Source organism: Mytilus galloprovincialis, chromosome 11 (genome assembly GCF_965363235.1).
Source record: "Mytilus galloprovincialis chromosome 11, xbMytGall1.hap1.1, whole genome shotgun sequence".
Lineage (NCBI taxonomy): Eukaryota > Metazoa > Mollusca > Bivalvia > Mytilida > Mytilidae > Mytilus > Mytilus galloprovincialis.
Genome location: NC_134848.1, coordinates 83,215,635 through 83,232,235, shown reverse-complemented (window position 1 = coordinate 83,232,235; position 16,601 = coordinate 83,215,635). Strand labels below are relative to the sequence as shown.

The 16,601-nt window shown below is 33.3% G+C and overlaps 1 protein-coding gene across 3 annotated transcripts in view; it reads right to left on the bottom strand.

The window, feature by feature from the left end:
• Window positions 1-4,392: 4,392 nt before the first annotated feature.
• The window catches only part of LOC143052919 (uncharacterized), a 105,436-nt gene continuing 93,227 nt past the window's right edge, over window positions 4,393-16,601 (bottom strand). Inside the window, exons 1-3 of one of the 3 annotated variants that reach the window (XR_012971293.1) lie at window positions 6,074-6,101; window positions 5,963-5,980; window positions 4,883-4,997 (exon numbers count right to left, since the gene is read on the bottom strand). Coding sequence is in view for 2 of the 3 variants with exons in the window: in XM_076226088.1 (XP_076082203.1) it covers window positions 4,468-4,997; window positions 5,963-6,146 (714 nt within the window). In the remaining variant the exon portion in view is untranslated. Of the gene's footprint in view, window positions 4,998-5,962; window positions 6,163-16,601 lie in introns of those variants that run through there. The other 2 variants (XM_076226088.1, XM_076226089.1) reach the window with 2 other exon arrangements.

Genomic DNA, 16,601 nt, shown 5'->3' with positions numbered 1-16,601 from the left:
GCTGGAGGGAGGTAAATGATTGTAAATAGGTGTATATAATTTTTTTTAAAATCTGCCCAGAAAGGAAGATTATTTTTAAGTTTATTTTATTATTATTTTCTTTTGTGAAAATAGCACACTAGCCCACCTAATCCAGGGGGCATCGCGAGGGGTTGAAGTGACTGGGATCGTTGCGAGAAGGGGTAAGGGGCTGGCTGTACATTCAAACAGGGTTTACTCAATTTAGTAGCCCCAAACAAATAAAAGTAGTACCTTTGTCTAATCTGGGCCCTCTCATCTGAGGGGGCCCATCCAGAAATTCACTCTTATTTTTACATCAATTTTGGACAATTTGGCAAAAAATCATAAAAAAAAAGATCCTAAAAGTACAACAAAAATATAAAACTGGGGGGAGTGTAGTATTCGTTGGTATTAAGCCAGACCCTGCCGAAAGTTGCACGATCCCATGATGCCCTCTCTCTCTCTCTCTTTCCGGTAACCACTAGACGAAGTCAGAAAACGTAAACCAAAGAGACAATCGTGCCACAACCAGACACAGAATAGTAATCAGCGTCTTGGGTAAGTGTAATCATTTACTTGGGATCACAACACAAGTTTGTAAAAATTTTAAAAAATCTACACAAAGAAACAAATACTTAAGATAAACATTATTATAGTGAATAAATATTACAAATAAACATTAAATATAATATAATGCCTTTAAACTAAACATAAGGTAACTGAACAAATTGATATAGACACAAAATTTAAATGTGATTTAAAATGATAGTATGTAAGCAACAGATTTAAAAGCATAAATGAAAAGTTGTTTATCAATTATGGCCATGATACTAAATAATATTTCTCACATATCATAACATCTTATATGTGTGCCTGGCTACACAATTTTATAAAATACAGACAAGCCATAGCCATTAGTATGATGCACAGAGTCATGCATGCATATATTTTGAATAATTCTTTGTTTTACTTTTATAATATGTTATAAATTGGAATAAGAAATGATTTAGAATGAGTAATCAGATCGATCTAAAGACTCATGTTCAAATATACCTAATAAATCTTTAAAAAAAATCTCAAGGTGTTTGCCTCAAACAGCCTCAAACATAAATTATAAAATGACATGCATCACGTGACAAATTAAGGGGAGAGGAGGAATTTAGGCATAGGGGAAAGCTGGTGGGGCTCAGGTGGGCATGGTGTTCGGACACTTTAACAAATTCTACTCCTTACGTTGCATGGTTGATCATGGTTTTTGACCATTAATGATTAAGAATGTTTGACCCGCATGTGTGCATCCCTGGTCAGTCTGCAAAATGTCGACATAAAGTAATTTAGTCAATAGACAATGAAGATCGGATTGTTTATAAGCACGTAAAATAGTGTTAACGTGAAAAATTAATTCAAAGGAAGTTTCCACAGACTGCCCACATCATGTTGACAGCGGAAACGTGTCACATTTTTAAGTAAACATGCAGCTTTCTCGTCGGACTACATTCATAATCGTGAATAAAATGAATATCCACGATCCTCGGTAGAAGGCTAAAATGATTTAAAACTAACGTACCTCAAAATATAAGCAGCACACATCTATATTAACGTGTTGTTGTCGAACTGGTGACATTGACTTCTATCATAACAAGGTGTCCGATCAGCTGTTCGTGACAAGCTCAAAATTGACGTCGACGAAACGTCTTAGCCAATCAAGTGTCGAATAGTTGAGAAAATGACGTCAGATTTAGATTGCGATGCAAACACCGACAATCACTGCCATTCTTTTTTTAAACTGCATTAACCTGCCTGCGAAAGTCTCTTGTGCGCACAAAATGCACTTCTTGCGGATTAAAATTTTAAACTTGTTGCCTTTTGGTAGCTTATTATTCGTGTGTTTCTTTGTCAATTATGTTCTCCTATTTATTTATATTGTAGTCCTGTTATGTTGTGTTGTCATTTTAATGTTATATTTTACATGGCCATTAAAGAGGGAGGTTTGGCATGCCACAAAACCAGGTTCAACCCACCATTGTGTTCTTTAAAAATGTCCTGTACCAGGTCAGGAATTTGGCCATTGTTATATTATAGTTCGTTTCAGTGTGTGTTACATTTTAACTTGTTTTTCCGCGGTGTCGTTTGTTTTCTCTTATTTTTGAGTGTGAATTCACATTACTATCAGACGTGACACGGTACTTATCTATCCCAAACTCATGTATTTGGTTTTGATATTATATTTGTTATTCTCATAGGATTTTGTCTAATGCTTAGTCCGTTTCTGTGTGTGTGTTACATTTTAATGTTGTGTCGTTGTTCTCCTCTTACATTTAATGCGTTCACCTCAGTTTTAGTTTGATACCCCGATATTGTTTTTTGTTCGTGGATTTATGAGTTTTGAACAGTGGTATACCACTGCTGCCTTTATTTTTATACTGCATAATTACTAGCTGTATTTGAAATCATACATCAGGGACATTTCTCGATGATAATTTTATCTAATCTATTAATAACGGGAAAATGTCTTTACCGTCAATGATTTGTAAACCCTCGTTACTTTTTTGTTGTTTTCCTGTCGGCCAGCGGCCGGTTACAAACTATAGTTAACAGTACAATGTGAAAAGGAGGTTACAGATGTTAAAAAGAGATATAAAAGAGGGACAAAAGATACCAAAGGGACAGTCAAACTCATGAATCTAAAACAAACTGACAACGCCAGGGCTAAAATTGAATAAAACAAACAAACAACAGCACACACGACACAACATAGAAAACTAAAGAATAAACAACACGAACCCCAACAAAAAACTAGGAGTGATCACAGGTGCTCCGGAAGGGTAAGCAGATCCTGCTCCACATGCGGCACCCGTCGTGTTGCTTATGTGATAACAAATCCGGTAAATAGTCAACTTCGGTAGGTCACATTCATGAAAGGGAAGGGGATTGTAGTTACGACGTAAGGAACATATCCGATATCATTTGTGAAACGGTTATTCCATAACGGTCAACCAACTCGTGATGGCGTCCGTAAAATTCACGAAGGGATGATTTCAACATCACCATTTGGAACTTTGGTTTAATAGCTTCCTTGTGAGCAGCAACCCTCTATCAAGAAAATCATGATAGGAAATGCAAGCACGGGAATATCGTATCAATTGGGAGATATATAGTCCCCGTATGCAGGTGCTGCTGGAATGTTGCTACTTAGAAAGTTCACAATTGGAAAGCTGAAATCATCTCTTTTGTCGTAAAGTTTTGTTTCAACCGACCCTCATTGTCAATTTCTAGATGTAAGTCAAGATATGAGGCCGACTTAACTGTATCTGTAGTATCCTTTATCTCTAACTCGATTGGATAGATGCGTTCCACATATAAAATGATCAGAATACTGCATTCGTTGAGTAGAAATGAACACTATTTGAAAGCATGTCTATCATGACGTATGCATTAAGCCATGTTAGTTGCGGAACAAGGATTTGAAAAGAAAATCTGCACATTCTTTCTTTTTTCTTTTCTTTCTATCGTTACGAATGGAAGTTCTATATCATCGCATTTCTGTATCAAGGCAAATTAAATTGTGTGCTTGTAAAAAGTATACGCACTATCGAAATTCGTGTGAGACCCCCCTTATGTAAAAAAGAACTATAATTGAATTTAAATTAAACATTTGGTAACATCTTGCAGCATGTATGTCATTACATTTTGTTATTTACAACAATTTCATAGTTATCAAAGCATAAAAAATGCGGTCTTTTTGACAAATACGATATTTCCAATTTGTTCATTAAATCATCAATAACATTGATTTTTTTCATAAAAATAATACATCAAAACCAATTGCAATTCATTTATTAAATAAAAGACAAAAACAATTGTCACTTTCGACAATCAAATTTGACAGATTATCCTGTATTTTCTTTTCCTAATTATGATTAAATAATATGTACACAATACAGGACAGAAACAAGAGTGTATGAATTAAATTGTCATTGACCCTGAATGAATCTTGCATGACTATATTCAATCTAAAGACTACCAGACTAGTCAGACATCCAATTCATCATATTTTTTGACATGACGATCATGTTACAAAGGACTGCCATCAATTAGTATCAGACAACAACTCCAAACTTCCTTTGATAATTAAAATAAACTAGAACCCATTTTAAACTGTAATGTTAACGTTAAAAACCTACAGTTTTGACAAGGAATTGAAAGTTAACTTTTGAAACCTGATGGGAAATTTTGGAAATAACGAAGCTAAAATATTTCTTATAACCAAATAATATATAAAGTCAATGAATTAAACGTATCGCAATCTTTTAAGTGTTTATATTTTTATGTTTGTTGTTTGGCCTAGGCATGAAGAAAACCGTTTGATTTGTCATTGATAATCAACAAAAATTCTGCATCATTATATATGTTTATTGTAGTCTATATATGTTTCAAATATGATATGTACTGTCAAACAAACATTGTTTAGTATGAATATCCTTTTCCACCTGACCAACCGGAACCTCCACTGGAACCCCAACCGGAACCTCCTCCGGAGCCTCCACCTGACACAACAATAACTGCAGGTCCACTGGAACCACCATATCCGTATCCACCACTGGAACCACCATATCCATATCCACCACTGGAACCACCATATCCATATCCACCACTGGAACCACCATATCCGTATTTTCCACTGGAGCCACCATATCCATATCCACCACTCGAACCACCATATCCATATCCACCACTCGAACCACCATATCCATATCCACCACTGGAACCACCATATCCGTATTTTCCACTGGAGCCACCATATCCATATCCACCACTGGAATCACCATATCCATATCCACCACCACCACCAGCTCCAATTACAGATACAACTCTTCCTACTACTAATCCGCCACCACCACCACCTGATCCAAGTCCTCCGCCACATCCGCCCCAACCACAACCATCTCCATACCCACCACTGTAACCTCCGCTGCTTCCACCGCCATATCCGTAACCTTTAATAATATTAAAATTTCAATTTCAATTCCACGATAATATATTAACCATTTTTATAAATGTATAACACTACTTGACCAGTCTGAGAACAAAAAAATATTTCATGTTTCTCACTTAAGGCATAGCATATGCAACTGCTTGATAAATTCTTATTTGAATGCTGAAATAATTGTTTGTCGGAAATATTACTCCTGTTAAACATCAAGAGTAAGATTTGGAGTAAGATTTCTGCTTATAAACAAAACTAATAAAGTATTCTAACGTGACGTTCTTCATACCCTTTGGGTATACACCTGTGGTAAATGTGAGTTTATAATTTGGGCTGTTCCAATCGTACTCCCACGTCTTACGATTTATTATGAATGAGATACCCGACGTCATAGAACGATAACGCCGAATATTAGCATTTTTACGGAATAAAACACACTTGTGAAACAGAAAATCATCAGGGAAGTGATGCATATACATGTATGTGTTAAAGGCCATTTTTTAACATATAAGACATACTAGTAAAATAAGTTCAAACATATCACTAATTCAGTTTTGCTCTCTTCTTTACCTTAATTTAAATTTAACGTTTATTTATGGGTACATCAAATGTCTGCCTTCACCTAAAGAAGTTCCATCCAAACGAATTGCCGTATTTGTCCTATTAGAATGTATATATCGCTCGAGGTAAAATATTAAGGATAAAGGGCCAACTCGTGGTAAAAGCCTGTTATACGATTAATAATTTTTTTTTTATTTTCAAGGTAAAATAGTAAACGTTTGTTGATTTTGTATGATAATAATGCACGACTTTAATTAGAACGTTTATTTTCCATTCTTAGGGTAGATGAAGTGTCTTACTTATAATCCATATTTTTGTGTAAAAAAAATGCCAAAATGAAGTTTATATCATTCTTTAAAAGAAATATAAAAATAATGGGTCACGTGACAGATAAAATATGAGAAGATAACTGACCTCCTTTTCCACCACCGCCTCCTCCGCCTCCGCCTCCTCCTCCAACTCCTCCTAATATTAATGCCAAGCCTCCGCCTCCGCCGCCTGATCTTAATCCCCCGCCATATTTACCAGAGCCGCCACCACCACCGCCGCAATATGCAGCTCCGACCAAGCTCACCAGAATCAAAGTTATCATTGCCATGGTGACTGAGGTTTGACTATTTTAAACCAGTGTGGTGAAACAACTGCTAAAATCCGTATTTATACTATTCGATGTTTTGCTACCTGCTTTGATCAAGATTGATAATGTCTAATCAATGAAACTTACTAGAGCATTGGTGAATCGACATGCTTTTATAGCAATCATTGATCAAATAAAAAAGAAAGATTATTTTTTTTCTAAATATATATTCTTAAATACTTATAAGTCAATTTGTTATGAAATTACATCATTGTGAGTATTTTTGTAAAGAAAAAAAAATCAATTTTTCCAGAGGCAGATTTTTTTCTTAGTATATATGTTACATTAATTTACAAAATAAGTTATTTGACAAATCACTAACCAGTGAATTTGAATCATTTAGACATTTTATATTGCTCTTTCATTTGTCTTTGTTCTATTAGTAATGTTCCTTTTAATGTTGGATTGTTTTAAGTGATATCCATTTGGCGTGGCTCGGTACTTAAACATCCCGTCAATGTGTTTGTATTGTCTTTCATTTTTGTTCTGTTGTGTTTTGTACATGCGACCTTTTGTATTTCCTTGGTTTTTATAACGTGACTCTTCTTTTAAAGATCCCGTCAGTATTATATTGTTCTATTTTATTTCATTATTATATATTTCTATTATGAATTACAAAATACGTTGAACCACAAACGTCGAAATTATTCAATCGCGTAATGGAATGAACTATGTGTGGGTTCTTATAAATTCTATATAACGTTTAGACTATTTTAAATCTCGGTCTATTTCTGAAATTAATTCTTACATACTTTTGATTTTTTAATCCTGTATGCTAACATTGGCTTTGTGAAATTTTAAAAATGTTTGTATATACATTGAACGACAAATATCTGACGTTTAAAATTGTATGACGCGTCAGACACGCGAATCAATGAATGTGTTTGCAGATATATGTTTTGCGTTCTGTTAAATTGTTCCTTTCAAAATTGTTACACGATGATGACTGCTGTACCCACTGTTTTATTTATCATGTCTCGTATCTTTGTAAATATAACGTAATTTGATGAGACTGTCTAAGGGTGCATTGTATCATCATCAAAACTATCGTTAATGTGTTTTTGTACTGTGTAAAAACCATGTCAAACCCATGGATTCATTGTTGTTATGATAACAAAGATCAGCCTTAAGGTGGAACCTAACACTACAGGGAGATAACTCTTTTAAATCAACAGATCGTTTTAATGACATTGTGTTGTTGAGGAAAAGTTAAGCTTCTCAATGATCAAAATAAGTGTTTGTCAAACTGCTATATAACCAGTGTAATTCTTCTGATTAAACAGTTGGTTCACTTTTTAATTTTTTTTATATTTTTGTCAAAGGGTCAAAGTTAATACTTTGTAAAAATTTTATGAAAATTAAACGAGCCAAATTTATTTTAGTGAAAGGGTTGGGTATCACCTTAAATTAACAGAGAATAAACCTGTATTAGCTGTAATATTATAAATCCATGCTCATTGTTATAAGACGTCCATTAAATTACATACATTATAATAAGTAACCAATACAAGTGGAGAACTAATGCTTATAAACGATAGAAAATTTGTCAAATTGTGCACGTCCAAAATGACCTGTCAAAATAAGTGATATTAGTTTTAATTACAGAAAGGGATTATCAATACATATTTTCTGTTTATTTATGAAACTCAGTGAAACATATTACAGTGCTAAGCGTTTTTGGTATTTTTAAAGTTCACTAATCCTATATAAATGTATCTATGTTACAAAACTCTAGGTACATCTTATAAAACAAAATGCAGGAGTTTTATGTTTCAGTTATGAAACTGACAAAAATATATTACAGTGATAATCTTTTTATACATGTTTTTCAGAGTGCATACTTCTAAACCACAGTAAACTGACGTTTTCTTGACATTCGCCGCTTCTATTTTCTGTTACATTGAACATCTATCGCTTATATTGTCCCCCAGAAAATATATATACATAGGATCCTTTACTATAGATAATTTAGCTGATCTGTAACAATAACATCTTCATGCCTTATATATCATGTACTGTAGTATGCCGCTAGATTACAACTGACGAGGAAAGGTAACACACGGCCAGCGAAAGCTCTTTTTTTGAGAGCCCAGGTGGTCGTGTGGTCTAGCGGGACGGCTGCAGTGCAGGCGATTTGGTGTCACGATATCACAGTAGCATGGGTTCGAATCCCGGCGAGGGAAGAACCAAAAATTTGCAAAAGCAAATTTACAGATCTAACATTGTTGGGTTGATGTTTAGACGAGTTGTATATACATTATGTACACAGCCATGTATCACCATCATTGATGGCGATCCGATGGATACATCTGTTGTAGAGTTGTCACTAACTCGGACGTACTTATAAATATAATTATTTTCTGTGACTGTATATTACATTAATTTGTAGGATCCTTTACTATAGATAATTTAGCTGATCTGTAACAATAACATCTGCATGCCTTATATATCATGTACTGTAGTACGCCGCTAGATTAAAACTGACGAGGAAAGGTAACACACGGCCAGCGAAAGCTCTTTTTTTGAGAGCCCAGGTGGTCGTGTGGTCTAGCGGGACGGCTGCAGTGCAGGCGATTTGGTGTCACGATATCACAGTAGCATGGGTTCGAATCCCGGCGAGGGAAGAACCAAAAATTTGCAAAAGCAAATTTACAGATCTAACATTGTTGGGTTGATGTTTAGACGAGTTGTGTATATATATATATATATATGTATATATCAAACATGTCACAACCAATTGTATTTCAAGGAATGCAATTATCACTTTCTACAAACAGAATTTGACAGATGGCCATTTAATTTCTTGATGTCAAAAGTACACGGTAAAAACATTACCAACACTGTTACCTTGCTAGGAATAATGTTATTCACCCTCAGTGTGTCCTTGTGAAGAAGAATGATATTGACTCTAATTGAATCATGCAGTACGAAAATTGAAGACTCACAGAGATTATCATGATGTTGACATGAAGATTATATGGGTATATTCAAATATAACGGTTTTTAACGAATTTTTTAAACGAAACACAAGCATAATCAGAATGGTCGATATGTAACTATAGAGATATCTTCGTTAGACAGTTGCACAATATGTAAGCATGTACCAGCTATGATTATTTGGAATATCTACTAATTTTCACTTCTTCATACTACATTTGTATGAGCTTCAAGATTATTCCCCTCATAACTGTACAGGGAAGTTTTAACTAGCTCTAATTGTATTGTTTTATTTTTGATAGTCACCCCAATTTATATCTAGTGTGAAATTATGTGTTTATATGGTATAATTTTTTTGGTATTTCTAATTATTGGAAGAATTTTATGCACATGAGTAGTATACCTAAAACGACAAATTATTTTTCATTTACATGTAGATATTATTAAAACCGTGTTTTTTCAAAAGTGATTATTTTCAAAGGGTGAAATATTTCGCAGTGGTGTCTTGTCATAGCTTTGTTGGACTTGTTTGTTATATAACAATGCTTTAGATTTTAACGAGAGAAATTTATGTATTACTGAAAAATTATTACACCACGGTTTTCGATATCACAAACTAGTTAAAATATTTACTAAATTTGATCATCGGTATAAGGACATCATTCGGAAATATAGCTCAACATGCAGACTTCTTATACGTTCAGGTATTTCACATCCAATATTTTATGGAAATATTCTTTATAAAGCACAAAAATGTCAGTATTTACCTCAGAAGCTAACAAAAACTTTTAATATACTTATTAAGAAGGGATATAGTTACGATACTCTTGTCAGGTCATTAAAGATTGCATATTTTGGCGTTAATATTGATTCACTTATAGGATCGTTGCATCGGAACTAAACACATTTATTATTAATAAACCAGTTGTTGGCATGACACGGGTTATGTTCTTCTCTTATGTTATGATGGAATGATACTTAACCCCTCACGGGGAGGATTGTGCCTGATATTCATATGATGAAGACATCATTTTTCAATCAGTTTACCCTGCCTTCCCTTCCGGAGCACATGAGATCACCCCTAGTTTTTTGGTGGGGTTCGTGTTGTTTATTCTTTAGTTTTCTATGTTGTGTCATGTGTGTTGTTGTTTGTTTGTCTTTTTCATTTTTAGCCATGGCGTTGTCAGTTTGTTTTAGATTTATGAGTTTGACTGTCCCTTTGGTATCTTTCGTCCCTCTTTTAATTGAAGTCTGGAGCTGGCATGTCAGTTAACTGCTAGTAGTCTGATGTTATTTATGTATTATTGTCATTTTGTTTATTTTCTTTGGTTACATCTTCTGACATCAGACTCGGACTTATCTTGAACTGAATGTTAATGTGTGTATTGTTATGGGTTTACTTTTCTGCATTGGCTACAGGTATAGGGGGAGGGTTGGGATCTCACAAACATGTTTAACCCCTCCGCATATTTGCGCCTGTCCCAAGTCAGGAGCCTCTGGCCTTTGTTAGTCTTGTATTATGTTAACTTTTAGTTTCTTGTGTACAATTTGGAGTTTAGTATGGCGTTCATTATCACTGAACTAGTATATATTTGTTTAGGGGCAAGCTGAAGGACGCCTCCGGGTGTGGAAATTTCTCGTTGCATTTAAGACCTGCTGGTGACCTTCTGATGTTGTCTGCTCTATGGTTAGGTTGTTGTCTCTTTGGCACATTCCCTATTTCCATTCTCAATTGTATTGCTTTCTGGCCTTGAATGTTTGTCCCTAATATTTTATTAACTGTGCATTTGCATTCAGTTATCGCAGATCAATTGTATTTGTTCATAGTGTGTTAATTTACCTTTTTTGATTGAGTTAAGCCTTCAAATTGATATTTATCGTGTGTTTTTCTATGTTGTGATGTTATGCTAATGTTTCAGAAAAAGGGAGAAGGTTTGGTACCATTTAAGTCATATGAAACCTCAAATTAAAATAAAAATATGCATATGTTTTTTTATAACTACATGGATAGTTTTCATTATACAACTTATGTTCATATACATTTTTCTGAAGAACATTCTTTAATTTTTCCACATTAAGAAGAAGTTTGCTTATTTTTAATTGCTTGCTTCCAGGAAGCAATTCGACGACATATTTTCTGTATGCATAGTGACCTGAGCGTGACCCTCCTCGTAAAAATCCGGTGATCGCAATACGCATGGATCTGTCATTAAAATAAACAATAATCTGATTATACATGTTAAACACGCTCAGTACCCATGTTTTTTGTTATTTGTTTACTATAAGGTGACAATTGGTAAACTTCGGTTTCAAAACACGGCATTTGATGAACTGCCATATTTGTTAAATCATAACAGACACAGAGAAAACAAAATTGACAATTATACGATGCATTTGCGTAAAAAAGGATAAAATCGTGCACAGAGGACTAAGTTTATGATATATACATGCTTTGGTTCAAAAATTGGATAAATATTATTTTCACCTCTCACTCGTTTCTTATGACTTAATTTTTTTAATCCCGCTGCAAATGTTTGCACCTGTCCTAAGTCAGGAATCTGATGTACACTAGTTGCCGTTTGTTTATGTAATTGATACGTGTTTCTCGATTCTCGTTTTCTGTATAGATTGGCTCGTTGGTTTTCCCGTTTGAATTGTTTTACACTAGTAATTTTGAGGTCAATTATAGCTTTTTGTTCGGTGTGAGCAAAAGCTTCGTGTTGAAGGCCGTACATTGACCTACAATGGTTGACTTTGATCAATTGTTATTTGGATGGAGAGTTGTCTCATTGGTACTCACACCACATCTTCCTATATCTATGTAAAGATAAATATATACCTTCGTGAAACAGATGCTTGATATTTAAACATGGAGATATTAGATATACTTCCGTTAAACAAATGCATGATATAGAAACATAAAGTAGCATATTTGTCTATTGTAATAAAAATTCATAATATCTAATTAAATTTGTAGATTTAGCTAACAAACTCCTTATATTTGTATAAAGTAACGTTCGCTTATAGTGGAGAATTGTTTTAAAGTTAAATAAGGTACAATTAAAAATTGCTTGTTAGTCCTTCTTTGTGATTAGTATTAGATAATTTCCCAATCAATCTATTATGAAGGGGAGATAAATAATTCGATTTTGATTTATAGTCTTTTTAAAAGATATTGAATGGTTCTTTATATTGGTATGTATTCATCTAAAACGTTTCAAATTTATGAAATTAAATTCGTACATCAATGTTTTTGATACACCAATAACAAAAACACTGAAATATATTGAATTGGAACATTTTGTAATGATTCAAAATTATATAAGAAACCTATACTTAATTATAATATAATGAACCTGTCGTAGGAAGAAAATACAATAAAAAATAATTTTTCAGAAAAAATGGTCGAACAATTTAACTTTCATAGCTCATAATTAACGTTTTTACAAAATATTTTAATAAGGTATTAAGAGATTATTTGCTTCTCAAAGTGTGAGGTGCAATAAAAATCGTATATTTGCATCATCTTGATAAAATACAGATTTACTTAAGTCCTGAACATTTCGACATTTGTTTGTTTATTTTAAAAAATACCGGGTTTTCAACAAATCACAAGTACATGTTAAGATCCGACAAAATACCGATATCCCGATATCGTCCGGTAAATATGCTACATAAAGATATTATGTAAACGTCCGTCAAACAGCTGATCGAAATGTAAACACAAATAAATTATTAAGAACATTGCTACATACATGTAGCAGATACATAGGTAGGGCGAGTCTGATACTTTACAGCGATAAAGTCAGTGTTAAGGAAAACATTTTTTTATTTGTTGGTTATAATTGATTTTTAAAATTCGCTTTCATTTAAGAGAAAATACCAATATACAATTATTCTCTTATTTTTGAGATATTGAGATAAGACGTGGCACGGTACTTGTCTATCCCAAATTCATGTATTTGGTTTTCATGTTACATTTGTTATTCTCGTGGTGTTTTGTCTGATGATTGGTCTGTTTCTGTGTGTGTTGCGTTTCGATGTTGTGTCGTTGTTCTCCTCTTATATTTAATGCGTTTCGCTCGGTTTTGGTTTGTTACCCCGATTTTGTTTTTTGTCCATGGATTTATGAGTTTTGAACAGCGGTATACTACTGTTGCCTTTATATATGGCCCACAGGGAAGGTGAATATCCATAATTGACAAAAGGAAAAAGTTTTATTCATTGAGGGCGTAGATATTCGTCACATATGAATGGCCACATTTTGTTTTATACCGAACTAACGGTAGAAGGACCTTTTGATTCATTGTAAAAGAACTGACCTTATTTTAGTAACAAACACAAGTTGACGTTTGGAAATACATTAGTGCCTTAGAATTTCTCATATGTACAATGTAGAATATTTTGTAACTGGAAAGGACAGTTTGTAAACGTTAAAATCAGCAACTTATCTTATATTTTGGTATCACAACTAGTCCACTGATACTATCAGCGATTAAACATCAAAGTAAAAATGCACAACAAACAGATTAATAAATAAGACAAATTGTCTTCGATTAACTCGTCGTACAAAAGACACACATACATAAACAGAAACAACGAATTAAGTGTATGTTAAGTAATACCAAAATATTCGAGGTTTTTATATGTCTTTTGATATTAGTAAAGCGATTTCAATTGATATTTTATAGTGTGTCGCTCTATGTTGTGATGTTACACTCTTGTTTAAGAATATGATGAAGGCTGTTACTTATTAAAACGCTTAAACCCACTGCATTTGTTTGTATCTGTCCTGGCAGGATTCTGATGTTAGGTAGTACTCCTTTGTTGATGTGGTTAATACATTTTAATGTGAACCAACCAGAACAACTGAAAACAGTAAAACATTTTTTTATCGTGTAATTGTAAATTCATATCACAGAGTCAGTTAGTAAGATGTTATTCCAATTGCGCTAAGTGATCATCTCATGGCATATCAACCCAACATTACACTAAAGCTGATTTTTTTTTTTCAGAAACGGAATGATGTCGATTGGTCTCAATTATATTTTGGACGAGAAATGTAGCTTGGGTTAAATTCTAAGATATTTTCAAATTAATTTTACCAGAAGTAGCTCCAAAAATATATAACTTCTGAAATTATTGAACATATTAAAAAGATAGCTTTTAATTATGTGTATACACAACAGAACAGAAGGAGAAAAGTAATTTTGTACCTAATATAGATACATATAATAAGAACTGTAATGACTCAAATATATCGTGGCTAAAAAGAGGGACGAAAGATATCAAAGGGACAGTCAAACTCATAAATCTAAAATAAACTGACAACGCCATGGCTAAAAATTAAAAAGGCAAACAGACAAACAAAAGTACACATGACATAACATAGAAAACTAAAAATGAACCACACAAACCCCACCAAAAACTAGGGGTGATATCAGGTGCTCCGGAAGGGTAAGCAGATCCTGCTCCACATGTGGCACCCGTCGTGTTGCTTATGAGATAACAAATCCGGTAAATAGTCTAATTCGGTAGGTCACTTTTCATAACTTTTTGACAACTATAGCTGATAAAAAAGTAGCCAAATAACCAACAGTGCCAACAAGTATTAGATATCATGGATATCAAAACAGATATTTCAGGCAGATGTCTCACAGATGTTTATATAATATCTCTATGTTTACATATCGTACAACTGTCTCACGAAAGTTTATTTAATATCATTATGTTCACATACCGATACGATGGTCCGGGTATACAGTTAATTCGTAGTGCATATTTTAAGGCAATAAATAACAATTAAAAAATCACACCAGCGCTTTCTCAATAATACTTGTACAGTGTGTTGTACTATTTTGGGGACAAATTATTAAAAAAAATAATAGAAAACTTAATCGGCTCAAAATAAGGACATTTTATGTTAAGGGAGTTTTCAAATTTGTAGACAGCTTCCGAGGTGCTGATTTTTAACCTTTTGTCAGGTGGACCAATTCACTTCTTTACTTTTACTTTAAAAATCATGACCCAATTTTTGTTTACAGTGTTATATCTCCCCTTATTTGCTATTTGACGCATAAAACATGGAGAAAGAAATTGAGAAAAAAACAGGCAAGTAACACGCTGTTCACACTAGAGACTATATTCGTAGACGATAACTGTGGTTCGAAGCAACTATCTCACGGAAGTTTATCTAATATCTCTATGTTTAAATATCGAGCATTTGTCTCATGCCGGTTTATTAATTGGTGTATTTCTGCTTTTTATTATGCTTGTGTTACTTTTTTTTTGAATTCATATGAAACCGATATATTTAAATATGTTTATTTCAATACAATGATAAACTGGAGGACTCTTCAATTTTGTATTGCTCGATTCAATTAAGGTCAATATCATTCTTCTCGCAAGGACACACTTAGGGCCAATAACATCCTTTCTAGCAAGGAAACACTATGCATAATGTTATTGCTGTGTACTTTTTTTAAAACCAGGAAATTAAATGGCCATCTGTCAAATTCTGATTGTCGAAAGTGATAAATGCATTCAACTTCTATTTGATTAAGTAAATGCAATTGGATTTGACATGTATGATAGATATGTGTATATTTTATGGGAATTTCTTTTTCGATTGATGTTAGATAGAACAAAAGATAGAAACGGGGAATGTTAACATGGTCAAGGAAACGTCAATTTACTATGCGGTACAAGTATGCAACTGGGGAAAAAAATAAAAATGGAATAAATTTCTCTCTGTTTCATAACTAAAATATAAAACACAAATTAATCTCCTGCCTTGTTTTGTTTATTAGAGGTACCTACAATTTTCAAACGTTAAAAAATTGGTAGAAGATAAGTGAACTTAGACTTAAAGCTTAGCACTGTATTATATTTCTCTGGGTTTAATAATCTAAACATAAAATAAGTATTGCTATGCCCTTTCTTTAAATGAAATAAGATCACTTATTTTACAGGTCGTTTTATAACGTACAAATTTCACAAATTTTCTATCGTTTTTAAGCATTAGTTCCCTCCCTAATCTCCACTTGTATTGGTTACTTACTATCAGGTAACTTGATGAACGTCTTATAACAATGAGATTGGATTTATAATATTATGATTTATATATGTATATATTTTTGTGAACTTAATATGCTGAATTTTTTTCTCATAATAACAAAATGAAAAGTAAACTCATAGGAGAGCGAACCCTGATGATATTTAAAACGGAGAGGCCTTAATCTATGTGTGAACAAATCATGTCATGTGAAACGATTTACATTCACCGGTTAGTGATTTATCAAAATTACTGATTTTGTAAATTATAGTAACATATATTCTGACTAATAGAAAAATCTGCCACTAAAAAAATACACATATGAATGTAGTCATAAAGTGTCGTGAAGACCACTTTGCCGTCCCGATTACACCTCTACGTCCTTCAAATATTTGGTTTTATATTTTTTCTTTCCACAATTACTG